Source organism: Stigmatopora argus, chromosome 3 (genome assembly GCF_051989625.1).
Source record: "Stigmatopora argus isolate UIUO_Sarg chromosome 3, RoL_Sarg_1.0, whole genome shotgun sequence".
NCBI lineage: Eukaryota > Metazoa > Chordata > Actinopteri > Syngnathiformes > Syngnathidae > Stigmatopora > Stigmatopora argus.
Window position 1 is genome coordinate 18,688,777 of NC_135389.1, and position 20,283 is coordinate 18,709,059.

Consider the following 20,283-nt stretch of genomic DNA (forward strand, 5'->3'; position numbering starts at 1 on the left):
GTTGGCTATAAAATTAAAATGATGGAGGCTCTATGATGCAATAATGTTAATAAAACGATCAAAGAAGACATATATAGAGCCCATTGTTTTTTTTGCAGGAGGTACTGTACACCACTAAAGTAATTTTATTGGTAAACTGTTTTTTCTGTTCATTTTTTTAACAAACAGGGGTGTGTAGACTTCTTATACCACTATAACACTTTTTTCTTTTAATTTTTTAATCCCTCCCATTTTGACAGGAGAGGCCCTGATACTGTAACTTTTCAAAAAAAAATTCAGTTTCCTTTTTTGGGGGTGAAGGGTTGTGAATAATGTCAGCGTGCTAGGAGTAGGAAAAATAAAAATAAAAACATGTTAAAAAAAGAGTGCCCTATAACGTGTTAACGTTGTTACTGTTCAGTCGATGGAACTGATTTTTCTCCTGTCAACAGCATTGGGGGTGTGGCTTCAATGTAAAGCGCGGCTCGTGATTGGCTGACCGCTGATACGCACGTGCCCTGCTCTATATAATCTTAGTGCCTGCGAGTTTCCAGGCGCGAGCTTCAGTGTGTGACAGCAACAACTCTTACGAATTCTCGTCTTTTTTTCTGTACTGAAGTGAAACAAAAAATTAAAAAAAGAATATCACGGCATATCTCATAGCAAGGTTAGGATACAGCAGACATGAAGGCGTTAATCTTCCTCTTCCTGCAAGTTTTTACTGCTCGACTCTTGCCGGGGGCGAACGGTAAGTACGTCCAGCTCCCATGTTTTACCTTTAAAATAACAGTTTAAACTATCAAATATGGTAGACTGTACTAATTGCTGATTCAGAAAGATTATTTAGTTGTTATATGGTCTTCCCTGTATCATTTTAAAGGAAAATGTAATGATAGTCGAAGCCAGTTTTTTCCTCAACTGTGTCCGGCGTGGATGAGGGATTTAAAGGGTAATTTTTGACTCGGAAAAAGCAATGTCAATCAATTTAGTCCCGATAAAGAAGAACATAAGTACTAATTGGCACTTATTTCTTTGTTTGCTGTTAAAAAAAATCCCAACCTAAGGGCAGTGGTCGTTTATTGTGGCTCCTCTCGAGTCACGTGATTTTTCCATTATACTTGTCCAGCGTTAACGTCATGCCATTGGCGCTTGGCTTTGTTTGCATTTGAATGCATCAAACACATGTGGGCTGATGGATGAAAATGGCCCGGTTGTTTCCACCCTTGCTTCTTTTTCCTCGTCACACGCACACTTTGTGAAGAAAAACAATGAATTTAATGTGAACTAAACTTCCTATCGACTGTAATGACGTTTCTGTTTTCAGGTGGGTGTTGAAGGGTTACATGTTTGAACACGTACTAAACGTTTTCCAATTATTATTTTGAAGTCGCTTTTATTAAATGCGTATTCCTCTCTTTGGAGTTCACGCTAAACTAACAATATTGTTTGTACTTAAAAAAAAAAAAAACACCAACCAGAAGAGTGCCAGTGATATCAATAGTTATGTATCAAACCAGATATAATTATACTACAGTTCCTCATGTTTTAAAAGGATATAAAACACTGATCATGTGCATTCCAGCAGAAAGTCTTGTTTAATATAGTGACAAAACAGATACATTTTTTATGATGTGTAGTAGTGGATAAAAATGTAAATAAAAGCCAAATTTTCACTGAAGTAGGTGAAATATCCCTCGTCAGACATTTTTAAATGTCATTATTATTTGAGCCAACCAAATAGGAGTATAAACCTGATTGCCCCGGATACTCACTGTTCATTGGCTACTCAGTTGTCAAGTAGTGGAGTTGTTTGTTTATTTCTTTATTCAAAGTATACTAGGTTTTTATTAAAAAAAAACACAGTAGATTGAAATCCAAATTCCTACTGTAGGTGTAAATCAAAGCCATAAAAATGGTCACCATGTCCAGTGATTGACTTGCGACCAATCCTCGCTCCAGATGCGCTTCACTTTTCACGAAAATAGGCTAAGAACGCCAATGTTTGTCCCTTACGCGACCTAGGTGTGGCGCCCACCGGCTGCCCTCAGATTTGAGTCACTTTTCTGGCTTCAGCCAACGCCGACGTGTCAATGAACCTCGCACTCAACTTGGCACTTTCCCAAGCAACTCGATTAAGAGATTTGTTGTTGTCCTTCCTGCCACTTGCCAAATGGCTGCGATGTACGAGCGGCGGCAAACCTTGGCCTAAGAAGGTTATTTAACGGATGAGGTGGAAGATGACGTTCTTATTGGCCACTTGTTTTCGCTCAGCGAGACTTCATCAGGCTAAATATAGCAGAGCAGTGGTCGACCTCGATTTCTTGTACTGAATCATGCATTCTTTCATCAAGTGGAAATATTGTGTTAGTGTTTTGGTTTGTTTACTCTGGGTTAAGGAGAATTCTTAGTCCAAACATTTGTTTGACAAATGAGTCATGCATATTAAATCTTTGGCTGTTTTTGGCAGCGCTAGAAGTCCAATCCGTTTTGACTATGAGGGTTGGCAGTGATCATTTAAACAAATGGACGTTGGTGTAATTGTTACAGTATTGGAAGACTGAAGGAAAGTGTCTATTTGAGTGATTTTTAATCTATTTCAAGAAGTCAGACTAAAATTCAATTAGGACAAATAAATATTTCTCATACACACCAACCCTGATATCCTGGCCGATTTTTTTTTTTCATTTTATTTATTATAATTATTTTTTTAGAGCCTTTACCTGCTATTTCGGTTTTTTTTCTATTAAATATCTTCTCTTAGCACTGCTGTGCATATAAATGTGTGTGAATATGTATAGGCGATAGATATATCGTGCCAAGACATGATAGATCATTCCAACTTCAGTCTTGGATTTAAAATAGCTTTCTCAATCCATTTTTCATTGGAAGATTATCTCAATTCCTTCCTTCCCTGTTGAATATTTCACACTCAAATCTGCCTGCCTACCAAAAATGATCCTCTATTTAAAAACACGCTGGCGGCGAATTGATTTAACGGTTCTGACTCTGTTGCATTCACAGCTCATTTTGTTGACGGCACGTGACGCTTGCGTGTATTTTTAGCAGCTGGCGCTGATTTTATTATTTTTTTCTTAGCGCTGCGGCAGATGGTGGCGCTGCTCTGGAACAGCGCTTACAGATTACGCAAAGCTCACCTGCAGCTGGAGTCCCGCTGAGCCTGCTAATAGGCCGGCTGGGGTTACTTCAGGCTCGCCCTGGCTACTTTATAGCCACGGACAGCTGACATATACCAAATTACTATATACCCATTTTGTGTCAAAATTATGAAAACAAAAATAAAAAAAATAAAAAAAATCAAGCATTTTTTTTGCAATTTACATTAAATAAACTCAGCGCCTGTTTTTAAATTTAATATACAAAAATGTTCTGATTTTATCCATTTATTTTCCATTCTTATCTTAATTCATTAATATTTGTATGTGTGTATGTCTATATTCATTCATTTTCTGAACTGCTTTATCCTCACTAGGGTTGTCGGGGGTGCTGGAGCCTATCCCAGCTGACTTCTGGCCAGAGGCGGGGGACATTCTGAATTAGTGGCCAGCCAATCGCAGGGCACGAGGAGACGGACAACCATTCACTCGCACATTCATACGTAGGGGCAATTTAGAGTGTCCAATCAGCCTACTATGCACGTCTTTGGAATGTGGGAGGAAACCGGAGTACCCGGAGAAAACCCACACAGGCCCAGGGAGAACATGCAAACCCCACACAGGTGGACCAACCTGGATTTGAACCCAGGACCCCAGAGCTGTGAGGATGACGTGCTAACCACTAAGCGTCACCGGGCCGCTTTTAAATTTTTTTTTATTTATTTTTTTCCATTTATTTTCCATTATCTTTTATATTACATTAATATTTGTATGTATGTAAATGTGTGTGTGTGTGCATGTATGCATATATGTATATACATGTATTTTTTTTTTATATTTTGTTCAACCGAAAAGGGGATAGCTTCTAATCTTTATAAATTGTCTTTTTTTTTTTCAATGACTTTTGCTAATCAAATTTTCCTTCAATCTTTCTTAAAGGACAACCAAAATTTGAAGTTTTCTTTAGTCGGAAACAAACAGTCACTTTACCTTCTCCGGCCATACAAAATAATGTATTGGGCCAGATTTGGACCCCCGGGGATCCCCATTTGACACCTATGATTGTGAAGTGGCTTGCATGTTCCCCCCTTTTTAAAAAAGAAAAAAACATTCCTACACTCTTTGGAGCAGACATGCAAATGTGTGCATAACTAAACCGTCTGGGCATAACCCCCAATCTTAAGAGTTCAAACCGCAGGGTTGGCAACTTTTACGAGCGTTTAGCCGATGCCTGAGTTTCTCCAGCACGGGCGTCACTTTCAGGGCTAAAGCAGTTAGCCGCACTATTTACTTAGCCCTTTATATGGCCCTTGTTAAAATACTAATAAAAATTGTTTACGACTAGTAAACAGATGTCAATACACTCAACACCGGGTCTTTTTGATAACATTTTTTATTGCAAAAAAATAGTCTCTTTCCCTAGAAAGAGTTGAGGCCGGTGGTACCTCAACATACGATCGTAATCCGTTCCGATACTGAGATCGTATGTCGAGCTTTTCGTTACTCGAGCGAAAGTTTCCCATTGAAATGAATTGAAAACAAATTAATTAGTTCCAACCCTCTGAAAAAACACCAAAAACAGGATATTGGATAGGAAAAAATGTTTTATTTCTTCTAATTCGCCATATATTGACAAAGTACTAAATAACGAGTGGTTTAATAGTAATAAAATGTGTTTAATAGATGTAAAATTAGACACATTTCGCGGAGGGGAGAGACAACGACACACACGGGAGGGGGGGGGGCTGTTCAGGGGCACTTTATCCATGGCACTCGTAAACGAACAAACAAATTTAAATTAACTTGGATAAATATATACAGACACACTCAAACATACGTTTAATGTAACTACACAAAACTGAATTCTAGTTTTGTCTTAATCTTTTGTTACCTTCGTTTTCCGGGTTAGCGGTTTGCCACGCCTCCACACTCGCGTTCACTATCGATGGACTGTTTGCTGTTGTATTTCCTTCAAAATATTCTGAAAATGATGCACACAAATGTCCTCACAATAGGATAACGCACGACCACTTGCCAACGAGAAGAAGTCTTGAATGAGCGATCGCGGGAGCTTCTTTCCTTAGAAAGAATAACAGGAAATGCAATAGCTGAGCTTCCCACGTATTGATTGTGGGTAATGAAGTTTTATTCTGAGAAAGGGTGCCATTGGCTATCGGTGTTGTGTGCACGAGTATACTTCATTACCCAGAAAGCCCTCTTTTTGCCCGCGCATGAGCGTTGTGCGTTTCCTGGTCAAAACTAGTCTGAATAAATCGTTCAGTCCTCCTAGATATAGTAGTTATACACAAAAGAGATGTGGCAAAAAAAGACAGAGCGCTACAATGATAAAAAGCCTCTCATGTCATGGCCACCTGGCTTGGTCGCATCTCGAAATTTTAATTGTATCGCGACCGAATTATTCGATCGAAATTTTCATCTTAACACGAGCATGTTGTATCACGAGGTACCACTGTATTCTTTTAACTCTTACTGAATTGGGTTGTTTTTTTTGCGTGGTTGGAATATATTCTGGAAATTTACCTCGTATGGTTTGAGTCCGATTTATTTAATAAGGGACAGCACATATTCATGAAGATATTTAAATTCGTGCCGAGGGCTAATTTTCCATCTTTAGTCCCTTGTGTAGGTTGAAGATGAATGATGACACATACTAGACACGCATAGACAGTTTTAGACAGCATTGTGATGGCAATTTTGTTCGTCAAACAGCCAGGCTTTAAGATGATTGGCCAAGAGTTTCAGAGACGGAAGTTCATGAATGCTAATTGCTATTGAGTTCTAGGTATGAAGAGAGAAGGTGCTTTGGCTAATTTAGCACTCTTTTTGAAGGGAACTACACAGTCACCTCTAGAGCCAGCCCTTGTTGATGTGTTGGATTTTTTTCTACAAAATCTTGCAGTGGAGGGGGAGCAAAGTTCTAAATGGTCTAAAATTAGACACCTTTAAAGATCGTTACACAACTTCTGTTAACGTTTCAAATGAAACTTGGGGCAGTTGCAGCTCATTAGCCAGAGCAACTAATCCAGGTATCAAAAGGTTGTGCGGGGTCAAGTCCTGGAAACAGCCTCGCATTTGGCATCATAAATCAGAAATTGCTACGCATTGCATTAACTTCCTGAAATTTATGGCCTCCAGGTGACGTTGTAAAATAATTCTGAACGGGTAGAAAGCAGAGAACAGCTCATGTAAAACACCTTTCAGAAGAGACACCAAAACGATCTTAAGATTCCTAAAATACGTAAGTCTGCAACCGAGGCTTTTTTTTGGTTAATATTTCACTTTGCTTTTCGGGAAGATTCAACAATCCACTCTGTTTAGTTTCGGTATTCTAGTTTCTTGGCCGTCACGTGACCGGGCGTTTCTGTCCTCATTCCTCGGGGATTAAATTTTGCAAAATCACGCAGGACCCTCCGTGTCGGGCCGAGGCGTAGACTGTGACTCACCGCCAATGAGGACGGCGCGCTGCCCCGTGGGAATGAATTGTTCTGCCAAGTAAAAACTCTTATGACTTCCCAATCTGTCGCTGCGATTCGAATCAACCGACGCGCTGTTTGAGGTCGCTCTAACCACGTTGTGTCATGCTCCAACTTTAGCTGATGACATTTCAAGAGTTTTACTTTCTTTAAGCGACAATTACAACGTAATTAGTGGAAATACAGTTAAAAATCTCGGAGTGGAAAGCGCTATCTAAACACGACAAGCTTCTGGAGGAGTTGAGATGATGTCATTTTCGTTTGATAGCATGATTAAGTGGTTGAAAACAGGAAGTCATTACCGTGGGTGGCGCGTTTGGTAGATTTTGTAACCTCGGGCTGATTTATTTATTTGCAAATTGTTAGCTTGTTTATTTGCCGTGCTGTTGGTGCAAATTGTCTAATAAAAGTTAAGTTGTTAGGAATTTTTAAATGGTGATTTCTGTGTTAATCTGTTTTTTTGACAAAATTACAATCCAATTTAGTGCAATGGCAAAAAGCTGCGTCATCATTGCGCTTCAAATTATAACACAAAATGTGGTTAAAATGTCTACTTTGTTTTGCAGTACCCTTAGCCCGGCGGCCCGCCAGGCTTATAAAGAATTGGGGTTAACCATTGCTAATATGCCAATTTAAGAACAATGGTTCATTTGTCTGTCAATAGGAAACGAGTTCATTCATGAATTAACAATAAAAATAATACCAAAAAAGACAGCTATAAGTGTTAATAGTATTCAATAGGTACTGTGTAAAAACAGTTCCTTTTTAGAACAAATCTAATTGATTTATCACCGTCAACGGAAGCCAATGAGGTAAAGTTTTTGGGAAAACCAGGAAAAAAACACGCCAAATATAAGCGCTTAGTTGGCTCTCGATTAAAAAATGTTTGCCACACCACCGTAGCTTAGTCATGCTAACATCAAATATTTTTCTTCACGTTCCGACTCATAAGCTGAGCACTGAAATTTTTCCCCCGGAGGATACGATAGAATGAGAAAAACTTTTCCTATCTGGTCTGAATTGTTTACTTTGTCACGCTTATCCCAGCGCTGGCATCAAAACCGGGATTTTCCAGGAGGCTTCTGTGGTTTTTACCACCAACGCCTTGACCGATGTGTCACAAATATCCAAGGTTTAAAAAAAAAAAAAAAAAATTAAGACTCATCTGTTCAACTTTGCCACTCGTTATTCGGGAAATGAACTTTTCCGAAGGGGAGGAAGGGAAGTTTCTTGCTTCCTCCAGATAAAATGGACGGCGAGGTCAGTCGATGGAAGATAAAAGCAATTCCAAGGTTACGCCTCCTTTAGACGCAAAAATATTATCTTTAAAGAACCGTTCGTTGCCTCGTCTGGCTCTCGCGCGTCTAAATGGATTACAATTAAATCGAGTCGCATTGTCGACTAGACTTTATTTTGCGCGTAAGATTAAAATAGTGGGCTGCACTTAGCACTTCTAATTAGAGCTGGCGTAATTAGATTATCTGGCTACGCAGTTTGCCAGGAGCCAGAGGCTCACGCAAAGTGTCAATGTTCGGAAATTGGCCCGAGAATGACATGTCTAGGAAACTTGCGGCTTTCTAAAAATACACGTGTGCTCTTTCAGGTCTGTTTTTTTGGAGGTGAGGCGGGTAAATCTGTGCGAAAACAAGGCCCAGGCTCCTTTTTGGTGTGTTTTGGCGACGGCGGAGATTCCAAACCGTCAATTTCACGGTTGCGGTTTAACCTCAATAACAATTACCGTATGTTAATTGTTAACTTGGTCTAAGCTTAATGTATGCGGCTCACGTCGTGATCTTTGTGAAACCTCTGAAATGGGCCGCTTTAAATGTGGGAAATATTTGGAAATCAACTTTAAGAGGAAGTAAAAGGCTGGGTAGTACAAAATGAACAAGACGGTAAAATGAAAATTTCATTTTATACGCGTTTTACTGAGCTCATGCTAACAAAACTTGAATCTCATCCCATCAAAGTACAAATGTATATTTTTTAGTCCTTCCGGTTGGAAAAATTTAACACAAATATATTTGTACCTCTACATACGTAATTAATCGGTTCTCAGACTTTTTTCGTAAGTAGAGGTGTACTTTATATGTAAATTCTCTAATTCGTTCCATGGTCCTCACACAACTTCCAACTCAACCATTTAAATGAAAGCTGAAATAACTCCCTCTGCGACCATTATAGATGTAATACTCGCGTTTGTCCGCCAGATGGCGGAAAGAGCCCATTCTACCAGGGCCGAAAGTCGTCTGCACTTTGTAGTACATTTTTTACTTTTACGTGTGCCCTATGTGTCCGTGTGTGTGAAAATATGTGTCACGTTGCATTTGTAGTTTTTAATCGCTTAATAAGGGGGATTCAAAATAAAATAACGGATAAGGAAATGCATTTACTTTTTGGGGGATTTCATAACTTGGATCTCTTTCGTATCTCGTGTCACTCATTTGCATATAAAAAAAATTGTAAGCTGAAACTTTCGTACCTAGAGGCATTCGTAAGTAGAGGTATGACTGTACATCAAATGGGTTGGACATGTAGAAAATATTGAGTTAAGAAAAATGCAAAAATATTGTCAAATGAGTATCAAGAATAGTGCAAAGTCCAAATTACACCATGACGAAAATTTTCTTGTGACTTGTGCAACAAATAACCGAGTTCTGTATCCCAATACATCATTCAGTTTGAATAATTTGAGACTTGTAGCACAAACTCCTGCATTGTAACTACTTTAACTAACTGCACCCTCTGCTGGTTGCTGCCTGTGAAACAACCAAAATAAAAATGCCACTTATCTCTTCTACTCAAAGATTTTCCTTTTCCACAAATCTTTCCAAATCGGTTTCAGCGGTGGTGTTTGTTTTCCTGACCCAAATTTGCATCAAGTATTTCTCCCTTATCTCAACGCAGGTGATCTGTGCAAGGTGAACGTTTGCTCAAATGGAGGAACCTGCGTCATCAAAGACGGCACGCCATTCTTTTGCATCTGCCCCGACGGATTCACTGGAGAAACGTGCAACGAAACGGAAACAGGTGAACATACCACAAAGAGGTCTTCAGGACGTTTGACCCGGTCATTTTTCTAATATATTTCCCCTTTCTTTTAAGGGCCTTGTAAGCCCAACCCTTGCAAGAACGACGGCTTATGCGCCGCCACGGGACACTCCCGGCGCGGCGACGTCTTCACCGAGTACGTCTGCAAATGTCAGCCGGGCTTTGAGGGCGTCCATTGTCAGAACAGTGAGTTTTTGGCCTTTCTTCATCAATATTGTACAAAAGAGAGACTTTTAAAAACAGCACTCAATGCGTCAAATGCGATTTTTCAGTGGATCGCCAAGCTGTTAGATTTCTTAGCTAGGCTATTATGAATTTAGCGAGGTATATCAACATACCGTATTTTCACGCCTATTTGGGGCATCGTTTTTTACGCCGCAGTGTCAGTAACGAGTGCTATTTCTGTATTTTAGACCCACAAAGCACGCACCATTTCATTAGACGCATATATATTGTATGTTATATATGGATTAACACCGAAACGCAATAGCGCTGGCTACCGGAAGCAGCTTATTTCCGGGTTCCGGTGCGCAGTGACTGCTGGGAAATATAGTTCTTGGACGCTACAACCACACGCTAAAAACACGCTTTAAAAAGGCAACGGAAGCAAAACTGAGTTCGGCAGTGCTTTATTTGGACATTTTACAACTTACTCATGTCATCATCACCCACAAATCCATCAAAGTCCTCATTTTCTGTGTCCGAATCAAACAATTGCCCAAATGAGTCTTCCAAAACGCTGGGTCCCGCGGTTGTAGTTCTTAAGCCTCCGGGAATGACGGCAAGCTCCGAGTTATTATATATAATATATATACATAGTTCACAGTCTAGCTTTGAATGCTCTGTTGACGCCAACATTTAGCGGCAGGATTTCTTTTGTAAATACAGCCGAAATGACGGCCAGCACCAAATTAGTGTGGTTGCCATCATACTAACTGTATTGAAGAACTGGGTGTATTAAGAACTCTATATCCCAGCAGTCACTGCGCAGTACTTTATCTACGGGAAAATAGTAGAGTCGGGGGCTGGTTTCCGTAGTTGTCCTATTGACTGATTTATTTTATTTTATCGTGATAACAATTTTAGTATTGGTCCATATATAAAGCGCACTGGATTATACGGCGCCCTGTCTATTTTGGATATTTTTTTTTTACTTTTATGCGCGCCTTATAGGCGTGAAAATACGGTATATATAACTGCTGAATTTTTCCCGCGGCCTACTTCTGAGTAAGTTTAGTAGCAAAGTAATCCCTCGATAATCGCAACTTCACTTATTGCGAATTTACTACTTTGCGATTTATTTTTGGGCTATTACTTATTAAAAAAATTTTTTCTAAAGTTTATAAAACTCGTAAGCGGAAGCTACTCAGCACTGAAGTACACAAAAATATATATATGTATATTTATTTTTTAAAAAGTATATATATATATATATATATATATATATATATATATATATATATATATATATATATATATATATATATATATATATATATATATATATATATATATTTAAATACATATATATATATATGTATTTAAAATATATATATATATATATATATATTTTTTTTTAAATATATATATATATATATATATATATATATATATATATATATATATATATATATATATATATATATATATATATATAAATACATATATATATACATGTATTTTAAAAAAAAAATATATATATATATATATTTATAAAAAAATAGATGTGTGTGTGTGTATATATATATATATATTTATAAAATACATATTTTTTTATAGGGGTGACCCTATTTCGCAATTTTTCGAGAAAAAAAATTACTCACTGTTCATAATAATTAAGAGAGAATAAGAGTTGCAAAATGCCACTGTGGTATGAATCCTTGGTGAGCAGACGACTACCGGTGTGTTGAAAATGTAAAAGTTAGTTCACATCTGAGTCAAGAGTGAATCACCAATGCTTTTACCACAATTGAAATCTTTCAACATCCCCAAAATTCTCTATAGAATTTGAACGTGACAAGACAGGGAGGTGAGTGTCTTACTCTCCCTTAAACAAAACTAAATTACAACAGTTTTGATTGAGTCGCTTGGTTTGTTTTAAGACCAAACGGTGGCTACATTTACCGCAATATTCGTGGGAGTATTGTAATATTTTTTTTTCTTTTCTTTGTTTGCCTGCACTGTCCAACTAATGTTTAGGCTGAAGTGAGATAATGAGAAAGAAAATATTGGATTGGCACTTAAGTAATCGTCGCTGAAATCTGACATGCAAAGATAAATCCACGTTATTTTAGCCAGTTTTAGGTTTGTCTCGCCCGCCTGGCGAGTGATAGCTGTTAAGAGCGTCAATGCGCATTTTCACACCTGCCGGTCTGCCATTATTCTAGGTTACCACAACACGACGCCTCTCTGGATGTCTCGCACGTAAAGGCGCGGCGCGACGCTAGCCAAATGGGCCTTGTTGTGTTTGATCTTCTTTGCCTTTTTATCCCTTTTAGGTTTCTATGGAGCGGAATTAAGCTCAAGAACAGGTAAAAGTAGCAATAAACCGGATGCTTACGCATTCATTTTCTCGCCTCTAGAGTCCTCGATTTCTAAAGCGGCGCTCTGCTTGCACTAAAACGATGCATACCTGTCAAACCTGAGCCAAGTTTTCATTGTGAAAACTTGCTAATTGATACCTAAGCAAAACCCTTCCACCTCTAGAAATCGAGTGTGTGTAATACATAGTAAGGTGGCTTTGTATTGCAGTTTGTCATTGTTTTAAATGACATTTTTTTTATCAAAATAGTAAATGTGATTGCAACACAGTGTTATGGTGAATGAAAATTAATTGGATTTCATCTCCGTGACTTGGGTAGATGAGAGTAAATGAGTTGAGCTAATATCTTGAATAGATGTCTTTATGGTGACCTTTGTCCCTGAAAGGGTTAACTCACAGAGGCAGGAGTGTCTCAAAGATATGGAAAACCTGCTGTACTTTGGAATAGCATTTATTCTGAAAACACCATAGAGCGCTATTAATATCTGGTTCTCTCGGACTCGTAGCCAACGGGAAGTGGCGGCGGCGCTTCTGTTGCCGGGCGGAAGAAATTGAATGCGGAGGCGGAACGGCGATTTAATGTCGGGCTCGCTTTCAAGGCAGCGCGTCTGATGTCGCTGACAAAAAGGAAATTCATGTATGCGGCAGGGAGGGTGTAAAGTACTTAAAAGATTCCATTTCTCTTGACTTTAGGCTCAAAATGGGCCATCGTTGAGGATTTTGAAGTTTTAAAAAAATCCCCTCTGTGCATTTTGACTTTGGCGACCTTTCTTGGAAAGGAAATGAAGCCACGTTCCACTTCATCCATCATATTCTCACGCATCTGGAATCATTTTATGCTTTAATTCAATAAGAGTGGTGGGTTTTGATCTTTTTCCCATGTTGGCTAGAAATGTCCCCACCCCCTCTTGCTTGATTTTACCATAGCAACAGTGGGCATTTTGTTTGGAGATGTATATTCACTTGTTTGGGGGAGGCTAACAAGGAATGCTGGCTTCTATACCGTTGACGTAAAAAGCATAGTAAAGGGGAGAATAATTACAAGATTGAAATCCGACATTTGATTTATGTTTAGATGAATAAGATACAATTGCCTCATTTGTCGTGAATAACAAAAAACGGATCCGTTTTGAATGAGTTCTTAGCAGCTGTTAGCGATAACTAAGCTAAAGTTTTGTCTTCCAGAGTTTTATGTGGGCATCAAGCTAGCAGACTATTTTAAAAAAAAAAAGAAAATAGATATTATAGTTTGAAACATTTTCATTGAATAAAAAAAATAGATCCGTTTTGAAATTTACAGCCCAAAATGGATTCCTTGCTATTCTTAACGAAAATGTTCTTCACCGTTGTTTTATTGGAGTGGCAAGCTAGCAGACATTAGTTCATATCTAGTCTGGTTTGACATTTCGATGCCACAATATGAAATACACGTTTTTGTGTCCGTTTTGCAATGAACTTTAACTAGAAATGAATCCAGGAAAAATGAGTACAGCAGAACCTTGATGCTACTGGTCTTGCTATTGACAAAACAGCGCGTCTTAGCATTAATTATTCGTAAATAGATTGAATGGTTAATTCTATGGGGCCCAAAGTGGGACAAACATCACGTCACGCATGAAAAAAAAGCATCAACATCACAAGTTTGTAGTTGACAAGCGTGTTTTAAATCCTTTAGTCACTCCGCTGAAGTTATACTTTGCAATGGCGCCCTCCAGCGGCGTGACCAGCAGGTGCATTATGCAATTCTCCTGGCATGATTCTTTCTGTGACTATTCCAGGCCAATTCTCAGTCATATTAATACGAAAAAAAGTCCCCTCTGCTTATTTCTGTCCGCTACAGCTGCAGTCTAGTAAGCATGGCATCCACTAACCTTGTCCTTCCAATTTACCAACCGCGTCCAACCGTTAGCGCCGATGTTGACGTAGTTTGTCTTCCGTCCGCAGATGTGAACGACTGCGCCGTGCGGCCGTGCCAGAACGGAGGCAGCTGCAGGGATTTGGACGGAGATTTCAAGTGCCAATGTCCCTCCCCGTACGTGGGCAAAAGTTGCCAGCTGCGTAAGTGTAACAGCGATGGGCGTCTAATCCTATAAAGCCATGTTCTTTTTAAAAAAAAAAAATAATGTGCCATATAAGTGCCATTTTTGTTGACAATCGCTATTCAACATAAACGTAATTGATGATCACAATATTTTTACTAGCTTCTAATTATAAAAACAGATATTGGCACGATAAAATTAAATGTAAAAATTAAACCCAAAAGATTTTCTAAAATTGGATCCAAATTTTCCTTTCAAGTATGTTGATTTTTCACATTTGATTAAAAAAATGACTACAGTAATCCATCGATTATTGCGGATTCACTACTTCGCGATTTGTTTCCCTGCTATTAATTATTATTATTATTTTTTCAAGTTCATAATGTGAAAATTCATGCTGAAACTCACAAGCGGAAGCAAGCCACTCTTGCCACTAGGACTCATCACTGAAGGAAAAATAAATACATATATATATATATATATTTAAACTTACAATAGGGTTGACCTTACCTCGTGAATTTTCGCGGCCATGTCTGGTCTACTTTGACCGCGATATTCGAGGGATTACTGTATTCTTTTTGTGTGTGTGCTCACAAACCGCTTTTATCAATTTACATTGTGTGCGTTCTAGCTGGTTGTAATTGTTTATTTATTGTAAGAAGATGAGGCCATCAAAGTACATTGATTTGAGTAGACTTGTTGTTTCCTTTTTTTACCCCAGGCTGCATTTCCCTACTGGGCCTGGAGGGCGGAGGCGTGGCCGAGTCGCAGATCTCCGCCTCGTCCGTCCGCTACACCTTCCTGGGATTGCAACGTTGGGGCCCCGAGCTGGCGCGCCTCAATAACAAAGGTCTGGTGAACGCCTGGAGCCCCGCCTCCCACGACAGAAACCCCTGGCTTGAGGTACGTACACCTTTTTAAATCAAGCCAAGTTGAGTTCAAGTTTGGAGATTTTTTTGGTTTGTTTGTTTGTTGCACTTGTCCCTAAGAATCTGTTGAACATTTTGATCCAAATGTTGAATTCAGGTGAATCTCCAGAGGAAGATGCGCCTGACGGGCTTGGTGACGCAGGGCGCCAGTCGCGTGGGCTCCGCGGAGTTCGTCAAGGCCTTCAAAGTGGCCACCAGTCTGGACGGCAAGACCTACACTGTGTACAGGACAGGGGAACGAAAGGCGGATCACGTGAGTTAATACCACACATTCCGCAGATGTAATGATTATATTTAAAGGCGACATTTTTTTTAATCAGATGGACTACGCCAGGGGTGTAAGACTCGGGTTGGTTCGCGGGCCGCGTTAACGTCAACTTGATTTCACGTGGGGTGGACCATTTTAGATATAATATTTACATTTTTTATATAAATGGATTAAAAGAACTGGATTAAAAGCCCTGAATATTCAGTTTTTTTATAGATCTGAAACAATATTTATTTTAGCTATTTTTATATATTTTTAGATTTTACAAAATGGTTTTTGAACTAAAAACACAGAAAAAATGGATTAAAAAATGACAATGATTGATTTAAAAGGGGGAAAATCAGGAAATGTAATATACATCTATACTCTTCATTTTAATTTGATCCTAAAACAGAGGGCCAGATTTGGCCCCCGGGCCGCCACTTTGACACGTGGACTACGCTATAAAATATGAACTGGTAACAAAATGAAAATGACTGCATCAACTAATGTCTTTTTACATGTAGAACACTTTTTTTTTTAACAGTTTCATATTTATTGACCTGGAGTGCTGCTTTTCTGTGTAGAAAACACATTTGGGACTCAACCTATTTATTTTTTATTTATTTTTAAATAATAAACCATTCTGTAGTAATTACACCCAAAGCACTGCATTAAGGAATTCCCATCAGTTGCCAGATTACAGAACGGTCACATGGAAACACGCGAACAATGCGCCTAACGCTAGCATGCTAGCAGACTGTAAAAATCGAATACCTATTCTGGGTGTGACATCATCTTCTGGGTCAATATAGCTGAGAAAGTGAGACTAATTAGGATCAAATTTCATTTCTTGTACAACACAAATTTGCCCTTCAAATCTGGTTTTGTGTGTATGTTTAAATGGTTTCATAGTTATTGACCCCAAAACAATGCATCAGGGTATGCCCACTTTTTTCAACAATTCTAATTGTGAATCTCACCACCAGAATTGCAGAAAAAAGCCAGGTTGATCACCATTTCTAGAATTCAGGTGCTGCACTAGCTAGTTAGCATATGTTGACCACTCAATGAAGCTTTTGGTCTGCTGTCATTTTCTTTAATAGTTTACTAGGGGTGCATTTGCATAATTTTGTCTCCTTCCTGTAGATATTTACTGGCAACTTTGACAACGAGGGCACAAAGACCAACATGTTTGACCCACCAATCATCGTTCAGTACATCCGGATCATCCCGGTGGTGTGTCGCAAGGCCTGCACTCTTCGCTTGGAGTTGGTGGGCTGCGAGCTTAACGGTAAATATTTGACTTTGTCTCGTTCTACCTTCAAGTGCCTCCTTTTTATTTTCCTTCATTTGACGATAATTGATTTGGCCAGATGATATTTGCCGCGTGACTGCTTGATTCTCTGAGGAATGCGTGGACTACAGTTTCACTAAATCGGTTCGAAAGTGACGAGGGTCTTTATAGTTTTGGAGTTTTACCTTCGCTAGCTAAACCTACGGGAACGTTCAATTTGGGGGTAATGCGGTCACAAAAGAATTTCACGGCGAACTGAAGGGAGATTAGCCTATTTAATGGAAACTCCTCATGTAAGTGATCAGAGAAAAGGTCAAAGGTTACAGAGGGTAGAAAGAATTTCTCTGATAAATTGGCGACAGATTAGCCTATTAATGCTATTTTTTTAGTGGAGTTGATATGATCAGAAGAGGAAAAAGTGAAAGGTTACAAAAGTCAGAAATATAGCAAAGCTTTGACTTTGGCTGCTTAGGCGGATTTCTGCTTTGAGTACTCCTGTTTTTTTCCTTTTTTTTATTGTTTTAATTCATTTTTAAAGTGGATTTGCTGTTTTTGAAGGGCTAGGGTCAATGATTCTTCATTTTCTGTGAACACAAACGAACATTCATTGGCTGCCTGCCACCCTCCCACTTCAAACAAATTGGACATCTGATGCCAATCTGCTCATTTCAAGAGTTTTATTCCATTTTGAAGAGGCACACTTTTTACAGCGTGCTATGACTCCTCAGGTTGCTCGGAGCCCATGGGCATGAAGTCCAGGCTGGTATCGGACGGGCAGATCACGGCTTCCAGCGCCTTCCGCACGTGGGGCATCGAGGCCTTCACCTGGCACCCCCACTACGCCCGGCTGGACAAACAGGGCAAGACCAATGCCTGGACCGCCGCCATCAACAGCAAATCTGAGTGGCTGCAGGTAGAAGAGTAGTTGGTTTCTAGTAGTTCCTGCTTGCGGTTTTAAAGGGAAGGTTCCATTTTTTTTTCCAGGTGGACCTGCAATCTCCCAAAAAGTTGACAGGAATCATCACACAGGGAGCAAAAGATTTTGGCAATATCCAGTTTGTCTCCGCCTTCAAAGTGGCCTACAGTGACGACGGATGGTCCTGGAAGACGGTGCAGGATGAGACCACAAAGACGGACAAGGTTAGTCAAATAGCACATACATCCCAGGGGTGGTGTCGTAACAGTGGAAGCTAATATACGTACGTATACAAATTCTTTATTTTGCACATGGGTTGTGCATCTCAAAATAAGGTTAGAAATGTCATTTGAATATATTCTATTTAGATAGCTATATGTTGAATGTTTCCCTTTCTAAGGAAAAGAAAAGTTCAAATCAGCCTAATGTCAAAAACTGAATTTTTCACGTTTTCCCCCATTTTTTTTAAATCATTTTTTAAAATCTAAAAACGGGAATCTACTCTTTCCGACTTTATTTTTCAATGTACAGACGCTCCCCTACTTACGAACATTCAACTTACGAACAACGGTACATACGAACATGTCTGCAAATTGTGTTTAAGTCGAAAAATGTTCATAAGTCCAATTTTGTATTTTTTTTCCCCGAGTAGTGCTTCTTTCTGCCGCTAATACGCCTGGCGCTGTGAGGGCTCAGCTCACCCAGCATCTACCTTCTTCGTTGCAATGCGGAAGTGCGTGAACGTATCTCCAGTGAGCAAAGAACCTTTTTCATTTGTATCATTAAATATCTCGTGCATCCATTATTGAATATGGTTGGTAAAAAGCGAAAGGCTTCTATTGAGGGAGTTGCAAGGAAGAGGCAAGCCATTTCATTTGAAACGAGTGGCAATAATAACGAAGCTTGATGCGCGTGAGAGTGGTGAGCGTTGCACGTGAATACAACTTGAATCGTTCGACCGTCAGTACCATTTATAAACCGAAAGATCGAGCAGCAGGACCCAAATATTGAACGTTGCACAACGTTTGCAAATCAATTGAATGATGCCATACAGTGCTACCGCATCATTTATGATGAAAAAAAGAAGAAAACTGTGCCATCGTCGTTAGATCGCTTCTTTCGGCCAGTTTTTAATACATAAATCTCTCTCTCTATACAGTACTGTACATACTCTCCATTTTATTAAATGTTTTTAGTACAAACCAATGTGTGTTACTTATACAAGCCTTAAACATACACATGCACTTAAATAAACCTTCAATATACTTATATAGGCCTTAAACATAAATTATAATACAAAATATAGCACTGAATCAACTTACAAACAAATTCAACTTATGAACAATCGCTCGAAACCTAACTCGTTCGTAAGTAGGGGAGCGTCTGTACATTTTTTTTAATTTAAAAAAAAAAAAAAAAGACTAACAGTTTCCCCATTTTTAATGAACAAATAAGTTTAAAAAAATTAATAAACCTATAAATGAAAAGAATATTTATGATTTAAGATGACTAAAAAGCAAATTTGGACCATGATGGCAACCGAGTTGGCAGACATAACCGAACAAAAGCGTAACGGCACCACTGCTTTACATCATAGCAATGCGTTATCTACTGCCGTTGACGTCCGATCCCTTTCAACTGGGGTCGCCGCCACTGAAATCTGACATTCGCCCGCTTTTCAGATCTTCCCCGGCAACAGCGACAACAACGTCCACAAAAACAACCTGTTCGAACCTCCCATCTTCGCCCGCCTGGTGCGCATCCTGCCATGGGAGTGGCACGAGGCCATCACCCTGCGGATGGAGCTCCTGGGCTGTGACCAGTAGCCCCCCCCCCCCCATTCCCGTCCCGTTAAACCTTCCCTCTTATCTCTACCTCCAAACTTGGCTCTCATTCCCCAGCCTCCTTTCCTTTCTTTTCCCGTTCGCCGTGCCTGCAACGCCTCGGTGTCCCGCCTAGAGGGCGACAAACGCCACCGTCGGATCAAACCTCCGCCTTGAAGCTCCCGAGGAAAAAAAAACGGTGATGTACGTAACTTTACCACAGTCTCGCTTTCTTTCCGCAGACCATAAATCAATGATATCCGTGGCCAAACAAAACAACGGCTTTTTGTTTACAATCGTTAACTCGTTGACAAACGAGTCCGTTCCTTGCAGTTTATAATAGCACACTTGTATCGAAAGCTACTGAAACTCATTCATAATTGTGGTCACCGCGTTCACTTTGATGGCACTTTTGATGTTAGCGTAAAACGGGAAATACAAAAAAAAATGTTGTTGACAAGAAGGAAAAATCCAGCAAATCAAAGCTGTTTTTTTTTTTACCACTTTCACCAAACATGCCATCTTTCCACCCCCCATGAATTATGAATGACAGCCTGGCGCAGTATTATGCTGGTTCTGATAACAATGCGTATTAATGGGGCGGCGTGAAAAATGCATGAGGGGGAAGGTCGACCAACGCCGAACGAGGCGACAGACTAACGATGCTTCAATTTTAACCACATTCCTATGTAAATATATTGTGTCCCTGTTCTGTTTTTTTTTCTACCGTTGTTGAAAATGTGATGTTCTTCTGTGTTATGCTGGACTAAATCTATGGGATTCCAGTCCATTGTTTCCAACGCTTGGTATGGTGAATGGCAACCATAATAAATGTTGAAATGTCCTCCGTCCG

General features: G+C 39.4%; 1 protein-coding gene across 2 annotated transcripts; it reads left to right on the top strand.

Annotated features, from left to right (window-relative positions):
- Positions 1-519: 519 nt before the first annotated feature.
- On the top strand, positions 520-20,274 carry mfge8b (milk fat globule EGF and factor V/VIII domain containing b). 2 transcript variants are annotated; one of them, XM_077596390.1, is made up of 11 exons: positions 520-727; positions 9,494-9,616; positions 9,692-9,823; positions 12,136-12,168; positions 14,124-14,237; positions 14,940-15,121; positions 15,245-15,400; positions 16,544-16,688; positions 17,420-17,604; positions 17,676-17,831; positions 19,290-20,274. In XM_077596390.1, the coding sequence occupies exons 1-11, from the start codon at positions 664-666 to the stop codon at positions 19,431-19,433; spliced, it is 1,434 nt and encodes a 477-aa protein (XP_077452516.1). In that variant the 5' UTR covers positions 520-663; the 3' UTR covers positions 19,434-20,274. The 2 variants fall into 2 exon arrangements, with proteins under 2 accessions (XP_077452516.1, XP_077452517.1); XM_077596391.1 differs by lacking the exon at positions 12,136-12,168 and having other exon boundaries at positions 521-727.
- The last annotated feature ends 9 nt before the right edge of the window (positions 20,275-20,283 follow it).

Bases quoted from the DNA above. Each gene is read 5' to 3' on its own strand.
- mfge8b (XM_077596390.1), top strand. From the start codon at position 664: ATGAAGGCGTTAATCTTCCTCTTCCTGCAAGTTTTTACTGCTCGACTC. The intron at 9,617-9,691 runs GTGAACATACCA...CTTTCTTTTAAG, and splicing joins GTGCAACGAAACGGAAACAG to GGCCTTGTAAGCCCAACCCT. The intron at 14,238-14,939 runs GTAAGTGTAACA...TTTTTACCCCAG, and splicing joins GGGCAAAAGTTGCCAGCTGC to GCTGCATTTCCCTACTGGGC.